This window comes from Carassius carassius, chromosome 15 (assembly GCF_963082965.1).
Source record: "Carassius carassius chromosome 15, fCarCar2.1, whole genome shotgun sequence".
Taxonomy (NCBI): Eukaryota; Metazoa; Chordata; class Actinopteri; order Cypriniformes; family Cyprinidae; genus Carassius; species Carassius carassius.
The window spans coordinates 20,225,664-20,250,421 of record NC_081769.1 but is presented as its reverse complement, the minus strand read 5'-3'; the positions used below and the strand labels follow the sequence as shown (position 1 = coordinate 20,250,421).

Below are 24,758 nucleotides of genomic sequence, written 5' to 3'. Positions count from 1 at the left end.
GGAGAGCGAGGTTGCAGTTAGGTGCACGGGCAGGTAAGGCTGGGTTTCCTTTGATGGGATAGGCTGGCCGATGAATACAAATTTGACAGAAAGTGGATGAAAATTTCTGAATGAATTCATTTACAGGTGTGATATTGACTGCACCAGTTGCATTGTGCTCAATTATTGCTTTAAATAGTGTTCAAGTAATATCTATTCTTAACTTAGATAATCTAGTATTTCAAAGTAAAAGACTGTCCTGTTAAGGCAAGTCTTGAAAGTCTTAATCTACATTTCGGTGCCCTTGCAAAGCTACTGAAATAGTAAGAATACAGCCTTTCTTGAATAGGAAAGATACTCCATTAAATAACAACAAATTAATGTTACAAATAAAAAGAGCAAGATGAGAAGTAGATGGTAAGATGGTGGGGGAGAGCAAGTGGACAGTCCAAAGAGTAAAAGCAACAAAGGTTGTGTGTGTGTGTGTGTGTGTGTGTGTGTGTGTGTGTACTTGTGTGTGAGAGAGAAGTGCCTGGAGTTAGCAATAATAATTTATACAAACACACCTCAATAATTCACATTCCATTTCAATGCTGGAGGGAAGATACAAAATTCACAGAGCATAATTAAATAGAGTGAGAGAGGAGAGGGGGAAAGGGAGAGGGAGAGGCCAGCATTAAAGATACCCTTGTACCGGCTCCTTTTTCGTCCACCCGAGCTTTGTAAAACAACCTTTATGAAATTGTGATGGCTGAGGAGAGATTGAATTTCTCTAGCCATGTATACTGAATTGCTGCATGGAGAGATGGATCTTTACTGATGCTCCCAGTTGTTCTGATACCAGATGCAATCTTCAATGATTTTTGATATCCTGCTTTGAAGTTATTTGTATGAACACATGCCCACTGTGGCGTGAATATTTCACTTTGAAAATAAAGTTAAGTTTAAATGCAAAACAAGTGGAAAATGAAATTTCAATTTCTTACTCTTAAATTAATTTGTTGTAAAATATGACTTTATCACAAAATGTTATATTTTAAAGTGCAAAGAAATACCTCTGAGAAGCTATATGGACTAATTGCTTGAGGGCCTCACACACTGTCATGTGTTCAGCATGTTCACAGGGTCTTTTGAACATTGCTCTTTGAGAAGAAATGCTCAGTGATCTTCTGTATGGCTGAAGGGACAGCCTTCGGCAATCATATTTAAAGAAAGCCTTCAAATGAAAAGGCATTGATTGATTTTAGAGGCCACTGGAATGACATGCCCTCATGCTTTACAACAGCATGTTCTGACACACTGGTGTGTAGTGGGTGAAACGAGTCTACAAGCCCATGACATATATTTGTTGAGTCAAAGTATTATGCTTTAGCCTTTAGCCTTACGCTTTGTGTTCTAACTTCAATGGTTTACACTCAAATTTTGTGTGAATGCAGGTGTATTGGAGGTATGGACTGTAACTGTGTTAGTGACCTGCTGCTCACGCCACCCGTCCCAACCCTCTGGACACCAGGTGAGACACTGGAAGAGATTTTTTCATCCATCTTAAACCTCTTTTTCTTCACTATCATGGTTCTGTATGACAGAACAGTAGAAACAAATGCATAGCTGTTACATTGATTTTTAAAACAAGGTTGTATATCGATACATTTTTAAGCTGATTGTCACACTAACAAGACTGGTGTTGTTTCGACCAACAACATGACTGCAAGTGTGATATGCTATTATACTGCGGCCTACTCAAATAGAAGTTCATATTGAGCAACTTACATTTTAGTCGCAATATAGACTATAGTCAGGGTAGCGGCATATTTCATTTTTGACAGGAATTAAAGTGAGGCTGTGAGGGATAGAAGTGCATTCAATTGATTGTACTGATGTTTAACAGCATGAACAAAACGACTGTTCAGCTGATGAAATGTTTTTCCAAAAACAAACTTTAATTAGACAAAAGCTCCATAAAACAGCTTTGAAAAATTGTGAGTTGGCGAAAATGACATATACAGTGTGCATGCCATTGTAAACACTGTAAGTCTATCCTTCACAGCCTTGTTTTCATCCACATTAAATTGAATATGCTGTCTGACCTGAGTAATGTCTATTGCCAGTTTCTTTGCATGTTTTTGATCCTCCAACGATTCTGCCTCACAAAAATTGTGTTCAGTACCTGAATAAATCTGTGTTTTTAATGAATCGTTGGAGTTAATTATTCAGTGACTCACTTTAATAAAGACTGTGGTTGTGTTCGAAAGCTTGCTGAGTTGTTGCCTCGCTGGCCTATCAGGCAATGAGTTTACAAGCAGCATTTGTGCACGAAGGCCCCTCACAAAACTGATTTTGGACAGGCTTCTGAGGCAGCATCAAGGTTTAATAATCTACAACAAAACAGCAGCTTTAATAACAACTAAACAAAACAAAAACCTAAATCACTAGAAATAACATTAAAAGTAAAATACGTTAGTCATAAACAGACCACCAACCGTAGCTTTCAGATGCCATACTTATTTTTGGCGCGACTGTCAAGGAATGGAACACACAGGATTATGGGATATCAAAGGTTGCCCAAAAATCGATCAAATGAAGCAATGCCAAATGAAGGAAGTAAACAGGAAGTAAAGCTAACATTGGATTCCGAAGTACCTTGATGCCTTCCTACCTTGGATTGCATCCTCCGAAATCTGAAAAATGCTGCCAGTCAGTTGTTTCGAATGAATGTTTTAAATGCCTCGCTAATAAAGACAACCACTTGTTGCCACCTACTGGAATGATGATGTTACCTGCAGAAATAATCACTTAAAAATTCCCACTACAGATGCATAAGATCAAAATACCCTATGAAACCACCCATCGCTTCATCAGTTATTTAGACAGGAATGCCCTTAGCAAGTAACAAAACCAACAGGCCTTATCCAAATCTTTTCACCTCCTTTTCCTCAGGCATCGCCTTCCCAGACTGGGCCTATAAGCCAGAATCAAGCCCAGGCTCCAGGCAGATCCAGCTGTGGCACTTCATCCTGGAGCTGCTGCAGAAGGAGGAATACCACGGGGTGATTGCCTGGCAGGGAGACTATGGTGAATTTGTGATCAAAGACCCAGATGAGGTGGCAAGACTGTGGGGCATTCGGAAGTGCAAACCTCACATGAACTACGACAAGCTCAGCCGAGCGCTTAGGTATGCACAGCATGCGTGTTTCATATTCATTGAATTGTATTCTGTGTTAATGCATAATTGCTGCCTTTTATTGTTCTCTCATGCAATATTTATATTCTTGATGGTGTGCTTTGTTGAGTATACAGCCTGTTTGGCTGTTTCTTCTCTGTGTGTGTGTTTTTATCTTGCATCTGATGGAGGAAATCCATCATTTATTTTTTCCTCACATAATATCCTGTATAATAGCAATGGCCCTTCCATGCTTGATAGTATGTGGATATTTTAAAGGCTGCCTTCCCTCTGAAGAACATCAATACAGTCCAATTTGTGGAATCTTTGAACATCTAAATGGATTCTGGATGTTCTCCGGCGAGTGCCTCATATAAAGAATACTTGTCGATTTAGATTTTGAAATTAAGTCTAAAATTGATTCGTACCTCACCAAAACTTATATAAGATCTCCTTTCAAACTCCAACAAAAAACTTTGAAGGTTTGAACCCTGGTTGAAGTACTTCTGCTGCACGTATTCATGCAAAAATGCGTATCCATTTCTCATCCTGTCCCTTTAATCGCTATGCTTTCCTCCCTCCTCACCGAACCTCCCTTTAATAGATGCTGTCGCTGGCCACTAATTGTTATGAATAGGCACAGGCTATAATTAGCCTCATTGATTAGCCTTGCTTAATTGCTCAATTAAGGGGCACAATTGCCACATAAAATAAAAGCTTACAAATTATTGCACCAGCAGACTGCATCACGGGAACCCGTGTAGGCTGATGGCATGGGTAAGGTGAAGTCAAGCATAAAGTGTGCTGAGATTAAAGAGCATCGCTCTCATGCACAGGTGCACATCCTCAAAGCGCTCTGACACGCGTGATGAATGCGAACGGGTGATGGTCAAGGGAAAAGACTCAACGAGTCTTAACAGATCCATTTCTTATTTCCAACTCGGTGATACACGGTTGTGTGATGTTAAGGGAAATCTAAGCAGTCATCACCATGCAGAACAGGAAGCTGACAAGGCTGGCATTCCCGAATGAAGGCCATGACCCTGGAAAATGTTTCGGGTGGAGGAGGAGGCAGCCTTCCCCCCTAACTAAAGAGATAGTTCACCCGTAAATGAAATCAGTGTCATCATTTATTCATCCTCATGTCGTTCCAAACCTTGAAGAACAAAACAACATTGGATCTCATTGTATGGAAAAAAAAACTCTGAGACAATCTTCAAAACATTTTCTTGTTTCACAAAAGGAAGAAATTCAAAAGGACATGAGTAAATTATGACAGAATTTAAACATTTAGCTTGTTGTTTTCCAACCTGCAGGTACTACTACAACAAACGCATTTTGCACAAAACTAAAGGCAAGCGCTTCACCTACAAGTTCAACTTCAGTAAGGTGGTTCTGGTGAATTACCCCCTGCTGGACATGGCCAGCTCTCCGTTCCTGCTGGCCCAGAACCACTTCAATGGAGGAGCCGCAACACCGGATTGCAGCCCTGTCACACCCGAGGTACGAAGAAAATAAATATATCATATACAGTGCGTTTACAGAAGCAAAATATTATCAGACCAGAACTCAGGGTAATGAGAGACACGAGGCAGAACTTCTAGGCAGAACAGAAGAATAAAGTCAGACAAAAACCTGAAGAGCTGAAGATGTGCTCTGTGCTAATAACAGCTCTATTGCCAGTGTTTAATGATTGATGGGATTTTTTATTTATTCTTTATACATACTGTATAAGGCTCTCCGTATTAGCTTTGATGTGAGGGATGGGGCTATCGATTGTACAGAGTCAGTCAGTATGTAGGAATCTTTTTTTCTTTTCTTTTTTTTGTATTTATATTATTTATTTTCCACTGTCTGTAATTGCACTATTATTAGTGTTCAGCGTTTGTTTGCCTTTGGTCAGTGTTAAACTTTTACTAAAATAGTTATCATCTGAACACCAGGGGCAAAACATAAACGTATATGTTCTGCTTAAATTCAAAAGGACAGATAATAGGTTTCATCAATAAAAGTTTAGTCAAATCTGAAACCTGAATTCACTTAAAATCTGCACCTTATAAGTATAAATGGTTTAAAAGACTAAAAGGGGGGCAAATTTGCTATACATGGTAAGGTAAAATGAGTAAGTAATAAAATGTATTATTATTTTTAGTAATGACCTGTCTTTATTTTAGCCGTCCCAAAAAAGAAAGAAAAAAAAATCTACCCAGGTCATTCTATGAGAAAGTTATCTGCTGTACATCTTGACTAAAGGAGACTGAAGGAGAAAGGAAAGAGAGAGAGCCAGAGGTGAAGAAGAAAGTAGAGAGAATGTCACAGATGGCGTTAAGAAGCCTTAAAACAAAAGAAGACATTATCCCTTTCCTCTCATCTCTGTCTGGGATGGCGTTCTCATCACTGCCATTGATTGCAAATGAAAGACGTGAGAAATGAAAGAGAAGGTGGGGCTGTCAGATCAGTGCCATGTCATTAATGCGGTTTTGTTAAGCAATCCAGATTCTGTAGCTTCGAAGTACAGTCCTGCCTTTTCTCACTGAGAAGAGAAGAGTGACAAGTTATTGATCACCTTCATGTCACTAATAAAAAATAAAAAAAAGAGAGAAAATCTTTACGGCGTTCATCCGCTAAGATTCCTGCGATGACTTCCAGGTTTCCTTTATTGAGCTTTATCCCCCACCACCCTTTTCTAATCTGCTCCCAAAAGCCATTTCACATTTTGGGAGGTAAACCCCAGGATCTCTTTGTGGCCTACTCTGACTGACATCTTATGAAGTCTTTAAACAAGACTTTCTTATTTCAAGATTTCTAAAACAGCGTTAAAGATGTCATGATAGTTTCACGTTCCTTATCATCGTCTGATTGTGAATTACTACATAAACATCACAATAAAATTTTTACTAATTTAGCAAATAGAAATTAATGTTTGTGATATTTGTTAAAATATTATTTATACTATTAATATTGTTCAGATAATTTTTCTTACGTTACTATTTTAGTCATTTAAACACTGTTTATGTACTGTTATTTATTAAACGAATTCTTCTCTATTTTTAATGTAAGCAAAGTTTTTGTATTTTATTTTTTTGTAACCAAGGTCAAAAGTGACAGTAAAGCCATATGTGTATAAAGCCTTGACCATAATGTTACAAAATATTTCTATTTCAAATAAATTCTGATCTTCTGAGCTTTCTGTGCATTAAAGAATCCTGAAATGAGGATTCGTTGTACACAAAAATATTAAGCAACTGTTTTTAAAATAGATTATAATAGGAAATGTTTCTTGATCTGTTATCTGTCATTCAGTCACTGTTTATGTCGTTTATTAAACTAATTCTTCTCACTCATTTTTTTCACTGTGTGATGATCCTGACACGCTGTGTTTTCTCTATCCCATCTTTCCTAGGCCCTTCAGTCTTTATTCCCTCGTCTGCCTGAATCAGGTCGAGGGCCCTCTCTGTTTGAGCGTACTGCAGGGGCCCCAGGGCCCGATGGGGACAAGCTGAGACTGGACACTTTTCCTTTCTTCGGCTCAGGTGAGACATAAATGAAACAGAACAACATATTTAACAAATGTAACAGAGAAAATTATGGATTCATGTTAATAAGGAAATATTCTTTCTTCACCTGAGCAGTGAAGTTATATAAACGTGAGTTAAGATTTGTTATGGGTAGTATTTTTATTACATTTAGATTCATGAAATCGCTACATTTTTGACAGTGTTAGTTTCCATTTGCGATCTACACTTCTGCACTCCAACACTTCCTCTGAGAGTGATACGGTGTCATGTGCACACTCCTTTGTCTTTCCAAATGCTCTGACTGTACTCTGAAATACCGGTGTATCAGAATGTATGAGGGCATGAGTATGTCAATGCGACTCCCCACCCCATAAAATCCCCCTCGCCCCTTCAACTTTGTTTGTCCTGAGGTCCTATTCTGCCCTCCTCCTCTTCGTACCCCTCTCTGCCTCCCATGTGTACAGGAAGGCCCTAATTGAGGGTGCAGGCTTCAGTTTGTGGCCTGTGGGCGCCCATTAGTGTGTTTTCATAAGCAAGTGAGGCCTGCCTGACTGATTCAATATTCATGTGTCTGCCAGCTACTCCTGGCCCTACATACACACATACTCTAGCACTCTCAAATTAGCCCTGCATAGCAAATAACACAGAGACAGGCTGAGGAGATAAAAAGAGAGGGAGAGAAAAGGAGAGAAAGCGAAGTAGGCTGGAATGAAGAAAGAAAGAGACATAGGAAGAGGTAAAGATAAAGGTGTCCATGTGCAGAAAAGGTGTTTGTAATAGAAGCAAACACTTTATAAAAACCATGTAAAGAATCATGAGTGTGAGATCCGGAATATCAACTCTCATTTTTTCCCATATGTACATTGGAGAATATTAGGATAATTTATTGATTCATTTGTAGAAAAACTAAGCTGGCTGATATCTTATTTCTCTTTCCGTTCTATTTTATCTTACATCTTATAATATTATATTAATAATGTAGAAAAAGATAAAACATAAGCACCTTTCACACATAAAGTGACCTGTATGAGCATGTAAGAGATGACGTCTACTCTGAGGCAAACAAAACATTCATACCCTGCGCTGTTTACGGAAGTCAAAGAAGTGTCTAAATATGTCTGATACGATGTCTCTGGGCCAAAAGGAGCTGCATAAATGTGAATGTTTGACACAAAAATGAAGACATCAATAAAAACACTGACCACGTACACTTCTCCATGTTTACGAACACAACACCGGGAGGCACAACTGTTTAGAGGCCATTTGTGACCCTAAAGCACAAAACGATTCATAAGTAACGCTGGTATATTTATAGCAATATCCAACAGTACATTATACGGGTTTTCTTTTATGCCAAAAATCATAAGGATGTTATGTAAAGATCATGTTCCATGAAGATACTTCCTACCATAAATATAAAAAAACTTAATTTTTGATTAGTCATATGCATTGCTAAGAACATTTGGAAAACTTTAAAGGCAGTTTTCTCAGTATTTAGATTTTTTGCACCCTCAGATTCAAGATTTTCAAATAGTCGGATCTCAGCAAAATATTGTTATATTCTAACAAACCATACATCAATGGAAAGCTTATTTATTCAGCTTACAGATGATGTACAAATGTCAGTTTAAAAAAAGAAATGGACGGTTATGGATGGTTTTATGATCCAGGGTCACATTTGTGGTTAATGATTTCACAGAATTAACTGGTATTATGAAACTGATGTGTGAATGGTGCTTTACCGTTTTTGTACATTTTACCGTTTTTGCACATTTTTTGTATTTACTAGTAAAGTCATTATAGTCATTTTATCGCAATTTACTGATATTACTGTGTAAAAAAGGAACATTAATTATAACATAAAATTCAATAAGTAATAAATTTATTACAAATAATTATACAAACTAAAAATAAAGAACTGATTGCTTAAAATTCAGCTTTGTTATCACATGAATAAAGTACATTAGAAATGTACTTTAGAGAGAAATAAAATCAACAAAGGAATGAATAATTTATCTTAATATTCTTAAATGTAAATAATATTATATATTTTATTTTTTAAATCACATTTTAAATCATATATATATATATATATATATATATGTGTGTGTGTGTGTGTGTGTGTGTTTGGAATAGGCCATATGATTTATAACGACCCTCTAGTTTTCTCTCTAAGAATTACTCCAGAATTCACATTCTCTGTTCTCAGTCATGGCCCTAACATCTGATCTGAAACATTAACCTTGGTTTCCGTTCCATGTTTTTCAATTCCTCCCACAGGGGCTCCTTGTTACTCCAAACCTCCATCCCTGTTGGGTCCTTACCCACGGAACCCCTCTTTTGACTACCCCTGGGGCTTCAACCCCTACCTCCCAGGGGCCTTTTCTCTGAACAACTGTCCCAAATTACCCCCAGGCTCCCTCTACTCCTCACATTTCTATCCCAATCCGCTCCAATCCAGCCTGTCTCAGCTGTCTCACCCCTTCTCTTCGCTCTTACCCCCCGGGGACACGACCGGGGCAGAACGTGGTCAAACGGGAGGAACGAACGGCTCTGCGAGCGGTCAGCCTCCCAGACTCTGCATCCCACCATACCCAGGAAACTTGCCACTGGGCAGGACTGAGCTGGGGAACGGGGGTACGGGTGCGGGCGATCGGGAAAGAGGGGAGGCCAACACTGCCACAACAGGTGGAGGTCTTAGTTTGGGGTTAGGCCTTGGATTGGGTTTGGGTGGAGTTGGCGTGGGAAGTGGAGGAGGAGGCCGTCAAAGCCCTTCCGAGCGGAGGAAGGGTGTGAAGCAGGATCCGGAGTCTGACTCTGAGCTGGAGATCACAGACCTGAGCGACTGCAGCTCAGAGAACGAGAACGAGCCAGACTTCTCTCTGGGGAAGCAGCCAGGTTTGGGTGGTCGCTCACACCTTCTAGAGGCCAAATCTAGGGGTCTTGGGGGAGTCTTGCCCCCTCTTTCTTCTCTTCCTCCACCTGTGTCTCTGCACCCCCTTAAAAGTCTGGGACCCCCGACTCCTCCACCATCATCCCTCTCTCCCTCCCTCACTATGGTCGACAGGCACAGGGAAACAGAGACTCTTAAACATGCTCACAGTTAATATGTTCTGTTGTGTGAATTTTGATGTCTTGCAGGTTTTCTGATTTCTCTTTTTCTGTCTGTGTATTCCTGCATTTGTGAAATTATGCTGTATATTCCCAATTAATTTTTTCCTTCCTCTTTTCCGGAGTCCTCCGAAGCCATTCTTCGCTCATGCTGTTCCAATATCAGAACTTTCAATTTCTACTTTCTTCAATTTCTAAATCGCACAGTGAGATGCAATTTGAGTTTTTGTTATTCTGGGAGTAAAAGTGCAGCACAAAAAAAAAAAAAAAAAACCTGCTTTTCGGATTACAATGTTTAAATATCTAAAGATTTTTCAATTTTCATTCTCTCATTTCTGTTAGGAAGCAGTAACAATGAGATATTTTATAGCCAAGACAGCACAGTAATGAAATATGCATATCTTTTATCACCAACTTTTTAAAATTGCGCTGCATTCTGGCCCTGCTGAGATAGGAAGTTAGTTTGTTCTGCTTGGTGTGTTTCACAGACTTTTCCATAAGTTTAATGCTAAGCTCTGCAATACAGTGCTCAGATGAACAGCATTACACAAGCAAAATGCAATAATGGCAACACTCATAATAATCTTAAGGTGATTCAGTTGTGCTGCAATAAAGCACTTTGGTTTTTAGTTTTGCGCTGATTCCAAGGAATTCATATATATATATATATATATATATATATATATATATATATATATATATATGGTCAAACATTGCCATCTTGTGGTTATAATTATCTAAGCCCTTCAAAAGTTTCTAAAGAGAAACTTTATCTATTTATGTTTTGAGTTTTTGTATTTATTTATTTAAATTCACTTTCAATTTTCATGTTCAGTCAATGTCTTTTTTAAAACATCCAAAAAATGTTATAAGCCTGAGAATGAGAGACAAGAGTCAATACTACTCATGCCAGTGAATATTTAAAGTTTGTATCTATTTCATTGTATATATTTTATTATTGTGTACATTATGTTTAATTACTATTACTATATGGGATAGTTGTATTGGTGTCATTTTACTCTGTAACTAATTGAAGAGTGATATATGAGATGGGAAAATGGATATATGTGTAGTGACCCAGAGTTGAAAGAGAAAGAGCACATTTTTCACATGCTCATAAAAAGACGTTTAGACAGGGAATTGTGCAAAACAGTTCTGCTGTTTCTAATTGTGCCCTGTGGAAATTACCTCCAAGTAGATGACCTTTCTGTACTGAGTTACACCGCTAGTCTCATATTTCAATAATTAATTCACCCAGTGGTCATATACTATAATGAATCAAGTGTTAATAATATTAGTTGCAGCTAATTTTTTTAACCAGTGTTCATTCTAATGTTATTAGGTTTGATATATGATCATCCGATTTGAATGTAAAAACAATAAATAGGAGCAGAATGACACAATCTGATTAACAGATTACCTTCAAATACAATTCAGACAAGTTTGTGGGTAAAGATAACATTTTATACAAAGTCAGATTTGATCAACCTATGCCAACAATATTTTCAGATATTATTCTGATTCTTTGGTAAGTTACTATCTGATTCTAGATAAGAACTTAAAAAAAAAAAAAAACCTTACATGACAGTTTGTGCCCTTGATTTGCCCGTACTAGAGGAGATTTCAGCTGTACATAGGGCTTTGTGTATTTGTGTGTACACACTGAAAAAGAAAAAAATATCATTTACCTTACAGTAAAGCTCTTATTTGTTTAATTGTGAAATTTTAAACAGAAAGGATGACTAGAAAAAAATGAGCAAAGAGTAATATCTTCAAGAGCAATAAACAATATTATTGAGATTCAGTTGTGACAGTATGGATTTTTCTCTGGAGTTCAATATATGATTTGAGTTCAAATTCATTCCATAAAAAAAAAGAAAAGAAAAGAAAAAAAGACTTGTTCATGTTTAGTTTTTTTCTTTTTATGTCTGTGTGAAAAACTTCATGAGGTGGCCTACATCCTTTCCAAATTCACTGAATTTCAGAGATTAACTAGATAAATGGATATGAATCATATTTCCTGTGCATACAAAAATCAATATGAGTTAAGTGTATTTAAGAATGCAAGCTAGGATGGTTGAGTTTCACGTAAGTTACATTTCTACATCCAACCACAGACCTGGCACGGGTACATTCATAAATCGTGAATATGTGTATAGTAATGCCACGGGGGGCCGTAGTGTCCCTGAACACGCGTTCAAGAGCCCCGAGAGCCATACAAATAAAGGGGAACAAATTTAGTGTAACACTACAGCGGAACCATACGGGGATACATGAAACGGTTTTTGGACATCTTTCGGCCTCTGGTGGTCGTAAGTCACAGGAAGAGGCAGTGGACGGCAAAAAGTTACGTCTCAAAAAAACAAACACAAAACAAAAATATATATATAGTTTTCAGTCGAGTTCACTCGGGGTTCGCTGAACATATTTAATGATCATCTGCACATAAAGAGGAATGATTTAATCCTGCTTTTATATCTGATGTCAAACGTCGCGCGCTTGAATTGGTCTCCACTTCCGCGTACAATGTTTTTTTCCAACGGCATACGACAACTTTAGAACAGGAAGCCTTCAGAGGCGCTTGTCACTTCGTCTCACCTTCTTGGAGGTAAGTTTTTAGTTTAAAGTTTGTTTTTGTATTGGTGCGCAATGATGTTACTTGTCATCATGCTTGTTTAGCACGATCGGCGAGCGATCCGATCCGGCCAGTTTTTCTTTGCTCAGCGGGAGGAATGTTGTGTTTGGCTACAATGAAACCTTTGCGAGCATTCCTGTTATTTCCGTCGACCCTTGCCTCTGTTTTTTCAACAGAGAGCGAAGAAAATATTCGAATCGAGCTTCTTCGTGATATGTTTTGAAATGAATTCGCCCTGTGACAGCTAAAATGCTTGAAATGAATCGACACGATCATTCACTGTCAACAGTCGCCGTTTGCGTTGTTATTGATATTTCAGGTGTGATAAGCAATGACAGGATGTTAGCTCTACAATACATAATTTCAGATTTATAACAAGTTAATTAGGCTATACCAATTGTGATTCTTAATAGAAGTTTTAGGCCTGTCAGGTAACGTGAAGTTTTTTTTTTTTTTAATGAATTCTTTTAATATTTAAGCAATATAGAGAAATAAGTTCTGTAATACTATTAGCATGGCTAAAATTCCTGCCAATTGTGATTATGATATTACTTTCTTAATACAATTAGTACACAGGTAGATTAGTATAAAGGAATTCTTTTCAGTTGAAAGTAGCCAGTTATATATATTGTTTTTACCAAAAAATTAAATAGTTCCAAAAGAAACCAGGGCAACAGTTTTTTACATGTTTCAAGCAAAATGAAAGCCTGGTCTGGATCACTGTTTAGGAGCAGAGAATATTTTCTCTTCTTAATCCAAGTCTTATGTAATCCATGGTCTGAATTCCATCCATTCCATTTGCCTTTTGCACTCACTGAGAGAAACCCAAGTGAAGAGAAAGCACAGTGACCTTTGAAAACCTGCTAATTGATGCAAGCAAAATCACACTGCTCCACTTCTCTTCGTAAAAGAAAACACAGGCACTTTAACTTTCAGAAAACCAACTTGCATTCTTACGTACTCAGGTCTGTGTCCCTGTGCTGTTATTTTAAATAAATTCACTCTTGAAACACTGCTCAGCCAATGAAATTTGAGCCTGAAACTGCCTGGCCTGTAATGCATGATACATTTATAATAACCCCTGACAGGCAGAAAAAAATAGGGTTTATTATTCATTTAATTGATATGCTTTAATAAACTGAGTATAAATTGTAGCCCCTTGTGTTTGTCCATACATAAAGTAGCTTTAACTTCAGGCTTAGTTGTAGTTATATAAGTGAATGCCAAGGTAAATTGATGTAGGCCATTGTTTACATTTTATGTTTTGCTTCCAGGTAATTTGTTGTGTAGAAAAACACCGTAGTCCATTACAATTTTGGGCAAGGAGCACTTAAGAAGCATCGTTAGTCTTGATGTAGTTCTTAGCTACGACTGTCTGACAGCTAGAGTGAACTGGGATTAGATTAGTTTAACCTTCATGGACTGAGCCTTGTTCATATTTATTGGATGCATTTGAAGAGAAATTGCAGTCATCAGTTAACCTGCCTGTATTCCTCTGTCAGCCGATGGTGCTCTGTTTTCATCTTAGTGTTGTATGTTAACATTCTTATTTCTTGTTTCCTTTGCATTTTGAAAACGTATTCATATTATTGAGCTTATTTGCATTAAAAGGCACCACTGTCAAAATGTACAATGACCTTTAAGAGGTCATTACAGTTCATATTATTCTTTTATGTAGGACTGGCACATGAAAAGGCCACAAGCATTGTTATACGTTTATGTGGTTTTACGTAACTGTAGATCATAATGGAAAAACAGGAAGACGATACAAAGTCACTGTGATGCAAACAGGTTTTGGTCAACATTGAAGAGCTTCAGGCATTTGTGACTTTAGACGGTACAACACATTACATCAGGAAAAGAGATTCCTGATTACTGTATTTCAGAGGAAAAGCTGGAATAATTAGCCTGTCACAAAGCCAGTTGGATTGGCCATGTACAGGATCTGTATGATTCAAGCTTGTTTTAGGAAAAATTCTCGAAAGCAAGCATGATAATTTTGAATCTGTTAAATCATCCTCTTTCCATTTGCGCAATCATAATTTAGAATACACTGCCGTTTGAAAGAATACTCTTATTTTCAACAAGGCTGTATATGTTTAATTAAAACTGAAGACATTGGCATTGTGAAATAATGCTGTAATTGTCTGTTTTATATTTTAATATAGTTTAAAAAAATATGTTCCTGTAATGGCAAAGCTGAATTCAGCCACCATTACTCCAGTCCAACCATTTGAATGGTAATGTGTTAAACATACTTGGCACAAGACCAAGTAGTATCCTGATACCTCTTTTATTGTGATATTGAAGAGGCTCTTCTACTGTAATAATTATTAACCCAAACATCTCAAAAATTCGTAGAACTAATCACTGGTGATGCTCGTTTGGTTCACTTTCACATTGTTGTGTTTCTCTTGAGCTATTTTTGAATGGTTGGCTTATGCACAGATGTATGGTCAATAGGTCTGTTGGATTCTCTAATTTTTTACACCCTGTTACAAACACTCCATTTTGCAGCTTGTGTGATTGGCACATGAAACACTGGGCTCAAATAATACATGCCATGGAGTATAGCATGCGATCGATCCGTAGTAGTACAATCTCATGGCATGCAGAACATGCATCACATTATGCACTGCTGGTATTTTGAGGCTTGGCCATTCTGATACTATCGTAGTAACCTCATATCATGCAACCTAGTTAGTGTGAAGTATTAAGAGACTTTTCTCCCAGATTTGTCATTGGGTTGGATAATATCTGAAGCAATGGGGTGCCTTTACCACTTCCTTTTCCTGTTCTGACATTGCTTGTCTCTTTCTTTCTTTCTTTCTTTCTCTCTTACTCTTCTCTCTCTCTGTGACATTCACTGAGAAAGGCAAGTACAATCTTGCCCAGACTAAAGCTACTGACTCTTTCTTATGAAAGAATGCAGACCATTTCATTTTGTATCACTCCTTCACCTGCTTTTTTCTCACCTTGTGCCTCACTTCCTCTCATACACTGGGTTGTTTTACCATAGACAGTTAGTGCTTTGTGTTCACTCCTGGAATGGAGAGTAACATAATTAGATCAAAGCAATTATAGTGTGATGCTGGAAATAATATTTTGTAATGAAAAGAACACAAAAAGAGGTATTTTAAAGAATGTTTCTACTGTTTATACAATGAAAGTCTATGGGATCCAAATATATTAAATCTGTGCGTTATGTCTTAGTGATAGCAGCCTAATATACCTGCTGCTGTCTGTGTCCTTAATGTTAATTAAACAAGAATGGAAAAGCAGAAAATCAATCACTGATCTTAAATGAATAACTTTTGTTTTAATAACAGCTGCTTGTTGCAACCTTATTTCCAGCAAAAATAACTCCCGATATAAGATTTTGTTCATACCATAAAAAAATCTTTTTTTGTTTCACAGAAGACAGAAAAAAACATGAGGGTGAATAAATAAAGACACAATTTTTAGGTTAACCGTCCCTTTAATGGGCGGAGTTAGACTGAACACAACAATATGAGAAGATCTCTTGTGAAAAATTAGGAAAAAGTCTAGGAAGTTCATATGCATGATTGTCTGTGTAGTAGTGCTGCAACGACGCGTCGACGTCATCGTCATCGACTCATCACACTGTTTACATCTCACGTAATGGCATACTGGGAATGGAGAAAGTTGCATTCTATCACAAAAACAGAGACCACTGTTATCAAAAGTATGGGAATACTTTAAACAGAGGCCAAATAAAATGGCACTTTGTTCCCTTTGCAAAACCGATATGGTGTACCACGGCAGCACAAATGCGATGCACAAGTACCTCAGAGGAAAACATCCTGGCGCTCTCCGGTGTTATGGTTTAACTGGTTACCGTGTGATCTGGTGACCAACTTCCTGGTTCAGGTCTCTGCTGCAGATGTGATGGAACGACAGCAGCAGATTCGGCGATTCTAAAAGCACAAACTGATGTGATCTTATTAAGTGTCTAATAAACGCAGACTTGCTCATTGCATGATTCTGATATAAAGATTACTAGTTATTGGTATGATCACCCGTAGTGGCTGAAGTAAGGATAAAATAAAAAATAAAGTAAGTCTGTGTACTGTTAACGGTGGTTTCAAAAACGCTTTAGGGGCGTTCACATATCGCGCCTAAAAATGCGTGGAAAACGCTAGTCGCACCGCTTTCTCCTTCTTTCCAGAGGGCTCGGGCAGTTGCGGCCCTGGGGAGTCTGCCGTTGCTAAGCAACCATGACGTGCTCTCTCCATGAAGACGCAGAAATTTCAGCAAAGGATAAATGGATGTGCAGCACTAAAAATCGCTTGCAGTAGCTCTGCTACTAAATTTATTTCAAAATGGCAATCCATATACAGCTATGATCAGCTGCTCCCTCATCTTAGCTGAGCTTTCAACGTTGTTACGGGAAAGGATGAAGCTGATTGGTTAGTTCTTGTCACATGACCTGCGGTGCGCTTGCAGCATTCTGAAAAGTTGAGATGTTTTTAACTCGATGCTGTGCGAACGCGCCTGTTTTCGCGTGCGTGTCGCGACCGCGTCGCTTCCAATATGAGCGCCTACATTGGAAATAACGAACTTGTAAATATGTGAACGGCCCCTTAACAGACAGCGCGCCGCGAGACAACAGTCACAAATCACCGAGCTACCCCGAATCAGCTCCAGATCTCTGGAAACCATGCTAAACCATAGCAGAACCCTGACTACATTTTATGGTTTGTGATGCTAAAGAACATTTCATGACGTCTCAGACAACTGTAAATTTGTGGCTACTGTGGTTTAATTATAAACGCTATCGTAAACTCATATTTACCATAGTAAAATAATTTTCTTTGCCTCTTTATTTTTGTATCCTGTAAAAACTTCAACCGCATTGGTTGAAAATGAATAAAGGTTGAAATATTATATTAGAAGTTGTACTTATATTTTTTTGTAAAGTTATCCAAAGGATTCATTAGCTAATCAAAAAAATAACATTAGATTAATTATTTATTGTAATAAAAATAATCGTTAGAGTAGTCGACTAATCAAAAAAATAATCGTTAGATTAGTCGACAGAAAAAATAATCGCTAGTTGCAGCTCTACTGTGTAGTAGGTAAGAAAATGGAAACACACTCCAGTAGCTTCTTACTGCAGGAGAATAAAGAATTGCTCTGTTGAATGCTTATATTGTATGAAGCTATAAATGAGCTCATTTGGTTTTCTGGTAAGTCAAGTTTGCAATTAGCTACTGAAATGAGACTATATATAAGCATTTGGTTTACATCAGAAGGCCAAATTATGCCGCAGCAGAGTGTCTCCTATTTGTGTTTACAGTGACAAAGCTCTCACAGTGTGTAGAGGATGTGTGTAATGTGATGTTTTTGGCGTGCTTTGCTGTGGCAACAGAAACTGTTGGGGTTCCTTGACACATTAACAAAGAAGCCTATGTCTTGTCATGAGTAATAGTAGTGGTCTATGTCTGGGTGGGAGGTATGTTTGTGGAAGCTGTCAGTGGATGTGTTCGCAGTATGAATTTTGGTTGTATGTTATTAGGAAGCAAAGGTGGGTGTGGATATCTTAACCTCATCCAGGTGTGGAAAAGCTACTCACTTGTGGAACATACAAAGCTTAAAGTGATCTAAAACTATTTTATGGAGAACTGAAAGAGTGACAGAGATGCAGAGTCTTAAAGAGAAGGTATGATAGAGAGACGTGTCTTCATATGGACAGGAAATAGAGAAGGATGAGTAGGGCATACTGAAACATGGAATCGAAAGTTAAAGAAGACAGAATGAAAAAGAGATTGATTGACTAAACTGACAAAAAAAAAACTTTTACTTGTATTGCGGAACTTACGTACAGTCAAAGGATGTGATTAATTGTCTTTTTTTTTCTTTTTAATTAACCAGACAAAATGAACATCAAAGTCGTACCCTGCTTTTTTCATTCATTTTCAATAAAAAGACAAGTGAATTTTTTTATTTTACATGATGCAGGTGCTAGACCACTTGCGAACCTGGGATCCGATGTATTTCTATAATGTCTCGTTTTTAACAATGTTACATGTATTTGATCTAATTACAATTTTTTATTTAACAAAATTTTCATTAGCTTTTTTTATTTCAGTTTTTTAAATTAATTTTAATAGTACATTAATAGTCTGTCTCTTCTTTTGTGATTTTTAGTAAAAAAAATATATTTTATGGTTTTCATATAGTTTCATTTTAGTTGTAGTTTTACCTTTTCCCACATCACCACAAATTGTTCTGTCTGTTTGGTGAAACAACATTTTATCGGAAACTGTACTGTAGACAAAAAAATAAGTAAAAAGTAGTATCTGTGCCAGAAAATTGCAAAAACACATCTGGCAGTGATTGTTCAATAAATGTGCAATTACTGCTATATTCAGCAGTAAATTGTAGCTATCATTACTGTCTGTAGGGATGGGACGGTATGAAAATTTAATATTACGATTATAGTAACTAAAATTATCACGATTATCAATATTATCACGGTTTTGTTGAAACAAGATGAAAGTGTTCAAAAATAGTTGATGCTCACACTGAAAACATTTCAGCAAGTTTTATATTTAATAATCAACAAACAACTAATAAAACAAGCAACTCTATGCACTTAATTTAAAGAAAGATTAAATTCTGTGGAATTTCCTTCCTTACAATGAAAAGTGTAGAAGCATAGAAAAGCATAGAAAAGTCACTGACTTTCGCCATTCCTTCTCGAAAAAAAACATTGTGCGCTGCGCTTGCGTCAGACTGTTGCTGGCTGGACATGATTTAATAGTGAGTTATTAAAACCGCGATGATCAAACACGGTTTTAATGATAATTCATTTTTAAACGATATTACTAACCTTCAGCACATTTTATCACGGTTATCAATAAAACCGGTTATTGTCCCATCCCTAACTGTCTGCATCTCATTTATGATTAGTGATGGGTATCGTTAAGGTTTTAACGGTATTACTACTCTTACTGATACTGCTTAATGGTCCGGTACTTTTACGGTATTCTTATCGGTACTTTGTGTTGTGTTACTTTGTGTTGTGTTAGGCAGTCGAAAACTTTTGAAAGATGCTTTGACAGATTGCTTGTGTTTCAGCCCTTACATGCAAAAATTTTGTTGCACTTATGACAACCAGCGTTGCCTGCATCAACTCTAGTGAAGTATAACCACACTTTGGAACGTTTTGCTGTCTCCGCCATTGTCACTATTTGTATTAAGCAGGAGTTTTCTACTGTGAGGGGCCATTCACATATCGTGTCTAAAAACACGTGGAAACTCTAGGCACGCCGCTTTCTGATTTTTTTCCCCCAAAGCCTTCGGGCACTTACGCTCCTGAAGAGTCTGCCGTTGCTAAGCAACCATGACCTGCTCTCTCCATGAAGACGCGGAAATTTCAGCAATGTATAAATGAATTTGCAGCACTAAAAACAGCTTGCAGTAGCACTGCTACTAAATTAATAAAAAAATCCACATGCAGATGTTCCTTCATATTGGCTGAGCTTTCAACGTTGTTACGGAAAAGGTGAAGAAGTTACATGACCTGCGGTGCGCTTGAGGCATTCTGAAAAGTTGAGATGTTTTTAACTCGATGCGGTGCGGACGCGCCTGGAAAAAACGAGCTCGTCGCATAGCGTGCGCGTCGCGACCGCGTCGCTTCCATTATGAGCGCGCATACCGCACTCCTACATTTGAAATAACGAACTTGAGCGCGCAAAAGACGCGATATGTGAACGGCCCCTTATGGCCCCTGAGAGGTCTCGCAGATTTCACAGACAAACGTCTTAATAATATCGCAAATTAGAAATGTTTGGTAAGATAAAATGTGCACGAGAACATTATTAAGCAAATCTCTTCGCCATCGTCACTCTTTATTATTAAGCGGGAGTTTTCTTACTGTTATGTCTGTGCGTGCGCCGTGCTCGTTGTGGTGTGTGTGTGTAACTGACAGCCTCCGCGGCACGCATGAGAGATCTCGCAGATCTCACAGACAAACGTCTTAATATGATCGCACATTAGAAATGTTTGGTGAGATAAAATGTGCACGATAACATTATTAAGCAAAAATACATAGTACATTAATTTTTTCCCCAGTACCGAAAGCCGAACCGATACCATCAGATCTTACTGATACTACGGTCTTTCATAATTTAGCCCCGGGGCCATTTTAATACCGGGTTTCGGTACCCATCCCTATTTATGATTCTGCATTATGAACTAGATAGACTCAGATCTTATCAGATTGCTTGCACTGGAAGGTCCGCAGTTATTTACTGGTTTTGCCAGGATTTGCAAAGTTCATGGCATAGAATCCCTGAGATATTTATGGGTTTTTTTGGGTCAACCAGACAAGATTTTAAACATAATTCACATTGTTTCTCTAAGATCATGTGTACCATATTTTGGTGGGACAACGTTGTTGCATGTTGATTTACATTTATTCATTTGTCTTGACACTTTTATCCAAAGTGAGTTAAATTGAATTCCGCGTTTGTTGTAATGGTGTCATTGATGTCAAACGTAGCTGTCCCTAATGTCTAGGGGTGTCAAAATTAATCGTTTCTACGGTGCATCGCGATGCAGACGAGGACGATTCGGTTTCGGTTCAGTAATAGCCCATAACTGGTTATAATGTACTGACTCATTTCTGACGTCATCACCGCGTGCTTAGTCGCGGCATACAATGGCAGAGGGAGGCGAAACGCCTGAGCGTGCAATAAAAAATGCTCCAACCACTTTAAAAGCCGACATTTGGGCACATTTCGGCTTTTATCGACAACACGGTAAGCCCGACCTTGACAAGACACACGCTGTGTGCAAATCATGTCACGCAAAAACAAAATATGCGGGGGGTAATACCACCAACATGAGAAACCACGTCAGTCGTTTTCACCCCGAGCTGCAAACGCCTGTCAGTGCCATTGTGGAACCAGCTCAGCCAAAAATTTATCAACTTATATCAACGTTGCCGCCAAACTCAGTGCGAGGGCAGAGAATTACCAGAGCAGTGGCATCTTTTATTGCAAAGGATATACGGCCCTTTTCTGTAGTGGAAAACGGCACATTACATTAGCGATGACTGGAAGATTTTGTCTCATGTGCTGCAAACGTGAGCCGTTTATGAGTCTCACACGGGTGCTCATCTGGCAGAGCTACTGTCTCATGTCGTGGATGAATGGAAGCTATCACATAAGGATGTAGTGCTTGTAACAGATAATGCGTCGAACATGATCGCTGCAGCTCAATTCGGAAAATTCCCTCACGTAACATGCTTCGCGCATACGCTGAATCTGGCATCTCAGCGCGCTCTTAAAGTGGGCGCGCTCTCCAGGCTTTTGGGCAGAATCCGACGAATATCATATTTTGTGTATTAAAAAACACTGCTGAAGTGCAGATTTAGTTTTTTGTATATTGATTATATTCAAGTAGGTTTGGCCTCTTGTTTATTTTGGTTTGTAATTTAATTTTAATGTCAATATTTAAATGTTTTACAAGAAAGTACACTGCACTATATAAGTATTTAAGTACACTCCCTGCATTGCACTTTTAGTACTTACATTTGTGTGTTCTAATCTAATGCTGCTGTTGTCTTCTGTGCCCAGACTTGAGTTTTATTTGATGTTTGATACATTCAAGAAGCGTGTTTCAGGTAAAATTAAAGGTTCAGTTCATATATCTGACTGCTTGTATTTATTGACAAAATTGTATACATGAAGCAAAATTGAAAAATAAGGATGCAGTGCATCATCAATGCATCGTGATGCATCGAGATAATCGAATCGAACTGAATCGATGACTTGATAATCGTAATCGAACCGAACCGTGAGACCAGTGTAGGTTCACACCTCTACTAATGTCACAAGCTAGCTGGGGTTATTTGGTTCCGACATCCCCATTTAATGTGAAAATTAAATTTTTATTTTAGGAATTTAAATAGTTTTTCCACTTATAGTCTTTATAACAGATTTAGTTAATGATAATAGCCTTAATTGAAACTAGGTATATTTCAAAAGACAAATGAGTTGTTAAAATCAGTGGAATTATTTATTGCCATCACTGTGTTTTATGTTTGATGCAAGGGCATATGCCAGAAAATGATGTGGTGTTCCAGGATGCTTCTGGCGGTGAGACGTGATGCAGGCGGGAATCGCTGAAGAGAAACGAGTTGCAGTCAGGTTGAGTCAGATCGCCCAGGGTGGAGTGATGAACTGACAGAATGATGGATGCGGTGACAGGACTGCGGAGGGGAAAGCGTGCGAGGCTGGTGGAGGGCAGGAAAATGATTTGATGTGGTGATGCCAGTGTTCAGATCTGGAGTTGAGCTATGGAGTGATCACCTGTCTCCATTGAGACAACTTGTTTTGACCAAATTTTTTTAGTTGTCTAGCATTTTCCTGTTGGTACTGGAAAATTTTCAAGAGATACAGACCCAGTCATTTCTCAGACCTGACTGAAGATGGAGGTTAAAGTTGTATGATCTAACAGCTAAAATCTTTTTTTTTTTTTGGAATGTGTTTTAGGCGTATAGACTTTATGTGGTTGCCTCTGTAAAGAGGGTGGGTTGATTCCTGGCTGCCGATCACAGCGCTGGAGCTTCCTGGCATTCCCTGCCCCTCTAGCGCTCAGCCATTGGATACAAAACGCTACATGATGTAAAGTTCCTGAAAAACTGTGCTCCATTCAGAGATGTTCAACGTGAGAACATACGTGGACACGTGTACATGCTGAAACACAGATGCGTACTCAGACGTTAACTCAGTCTTACACACATAGAGAGTCAATCCCAGTTGGCATGCCAGTGGTGGAGCAGGAGGTCTTTTGGGCAGCCGGACAGGCCAGGTTTGTGTGCAGTCAAAGGGCTCTGTGTTTGAAGCAGGCTGATTACTCCCTGGACTCACAGCCCACATTTGGAAACAGTTAGAGAGAGATTGCAGGCTGCTATGGCTTCTACCAATCAATGCTTCTGCAGTTGGACTGAGGCTGATGCGCTTGCCCAGCATTTGCTCCCAGTGGATGGTGGTGCCCCGTTTAGACCCCAAATTCTGTTTGTGACCTCTTAACAGTACCATATGATATTGATTTTAACTTCGGCAGATGTTTGCAAAAGTATTAATGATATACAAGAGGGTCCACAACAAATAAAAAGATGTTTGTATTCATGTTGGTTTAGATGTTTTTTGTACTATTTTCAAAGAACATTTTCAATCTGTTGACAGTTGGTGAACCACCAAGTAAGAAGTAATAATATATTTTACTTGCATCGTTTTAACTAATGTAGACATCTTACATTTTTAAACTAAACTTTCTTAATTATAATTAAGGATAATATATATTTATAAACATCATCAATTATAAACTAAATATAATTCCATTTTTTAAGGGTTAAGTCTTTATGCCTAGTCAAAGAAGTTAGAATGATCTAATATTTTAAGACCTAAACACAAAGTTATGATAGTCTGCATGATGTAATTTCCTGTTTTGGGTTGCACAACATGATTTTGATGGGCAAATCCTTTTTAAATATTAAATAGAGAAGCTATGCTGTTCTGTTATGAAATAATAAAAGATTGTGTCAGAGTACTTAAGGTTTAAAAAAAACTGTCATTTAATTGTTATTATATTCAGAGTCAGACATTTAAAACATACTGATAAAAAAGATGTATATAAATAATTGTATATATTAAGTATGGATTTTTTTTAAATCCAAGTTTAGGTCAAAAGTTTATCCCCCTCCCCCTTCAGAATCTGCAAAATGTTAATTATTTTAACAAAATAAGGAGGATCATACAAAATGCATACTACTGACTACTGACCTGAATAAGATATTTCACATAAAAGATGTATGCATGTAGTCCACAAGAGAAAATAGTAGTTGAATTTCTACAAAAGTTTACATCGCCTTGTTTCGTAATGCTGTGTTGTTAGCTGAATGATCCACAGTTGTGTTTTTTGTCTAGTTATAGTTGTTCATGAGTCCCTTGTTTGTCTTGTTAACAGTTAAACTGCCTGCTCTTCTGCAGAACAATCCCTAAGGGAAAAAAATGCAAAAAAAGAAAAGCTAAAATTATTTGGTTTTCCAGCATTTTTTTGTACATGAACCCTTTATATTAATGCCGGTATGATTTTGAGATCCAGCTTTTCACACTGAGGACAACTGATGGACTCATATGCAATTGTTACAGAAGGTTCAAATGCTCACTGATGCTCCAGAAGGAAAAAACATTCATTAAGAAAACTTTTAAACAGAATGGAGAATTGTACTTATTTTTTATTTGTCATAAATATCATGTTGTTGTTTTTTTTTCATTTAGTACAGCCCTTGAGAGCCTACAGAAGATAGTAACATGTT

The 24,758-nt window shown here is 37.9% G+C and overlaps 3 protein-coding genes across 6 annotated transcripts in view; all 3 read left to right on the top strand.

Moving 5' to 3' along the window:
- erfl1 (Ets2 repressor factor like 1) overlaps positions 1–10,422 on the top strand; it is a 37,016-nt gene extending 26,594 nt beyond the window's left edge. For both annotated transcript variants that reach the window (XM_059567058.1, XM_059567059.1), the window contains 5 exons: positions 1,416–1,492; positions 2,917–3,151; positions 4,456–4,642; positions 6,543–6,672; positions 8,938–10,422. In XM_059567058.1, coding sequence (XP_059423041.1) covers positions 1,416–1,492; positions 2,917–3,151; positions 4,456–4,642; positions 6,543–6,672; positions 8,938–9,764 — 1,456 coding nt within the window. In that variant the 3' untranslated portion in view covers positions 9,765–10,422. The remainder of the gene's footprint in view (positions 1–1,415; positions 1,493–2,916; positions 3,152–4,455; positions 4,643–6,542; positions 6,673–8,937) is intronic.
- Positions 1–24,758, top strand: part of cd79a (CD79a molecule, immunoglobulin-associated alpha) — a 131,028-nt gene that overhangs the window by 64,717 nt on the left and 41,553 nt on the right. The window lies entirely within an intron of this gene.
- The window catches only part of LOC132158466 (rho guanine nucleotide exchange factor 1-like), a 50,933-nt gene continuing 38,222 nt past the window's right edge, over positions 12,048–24,758 (top strand). The window contains exon 1 of one of the 3 annotated variants that reach the window (XR_009437687.1): positions 12,048–12,376. The gene's annotated coding sequence lies outside the window, so the exon portion shown is untranslated. The remainder of the gene's footprint in view (positions 12,377–24,758) is intronic. The other 2 variants (XR_009437688.1, XM_059567892.1) reach the window with 2 other exon arrangements.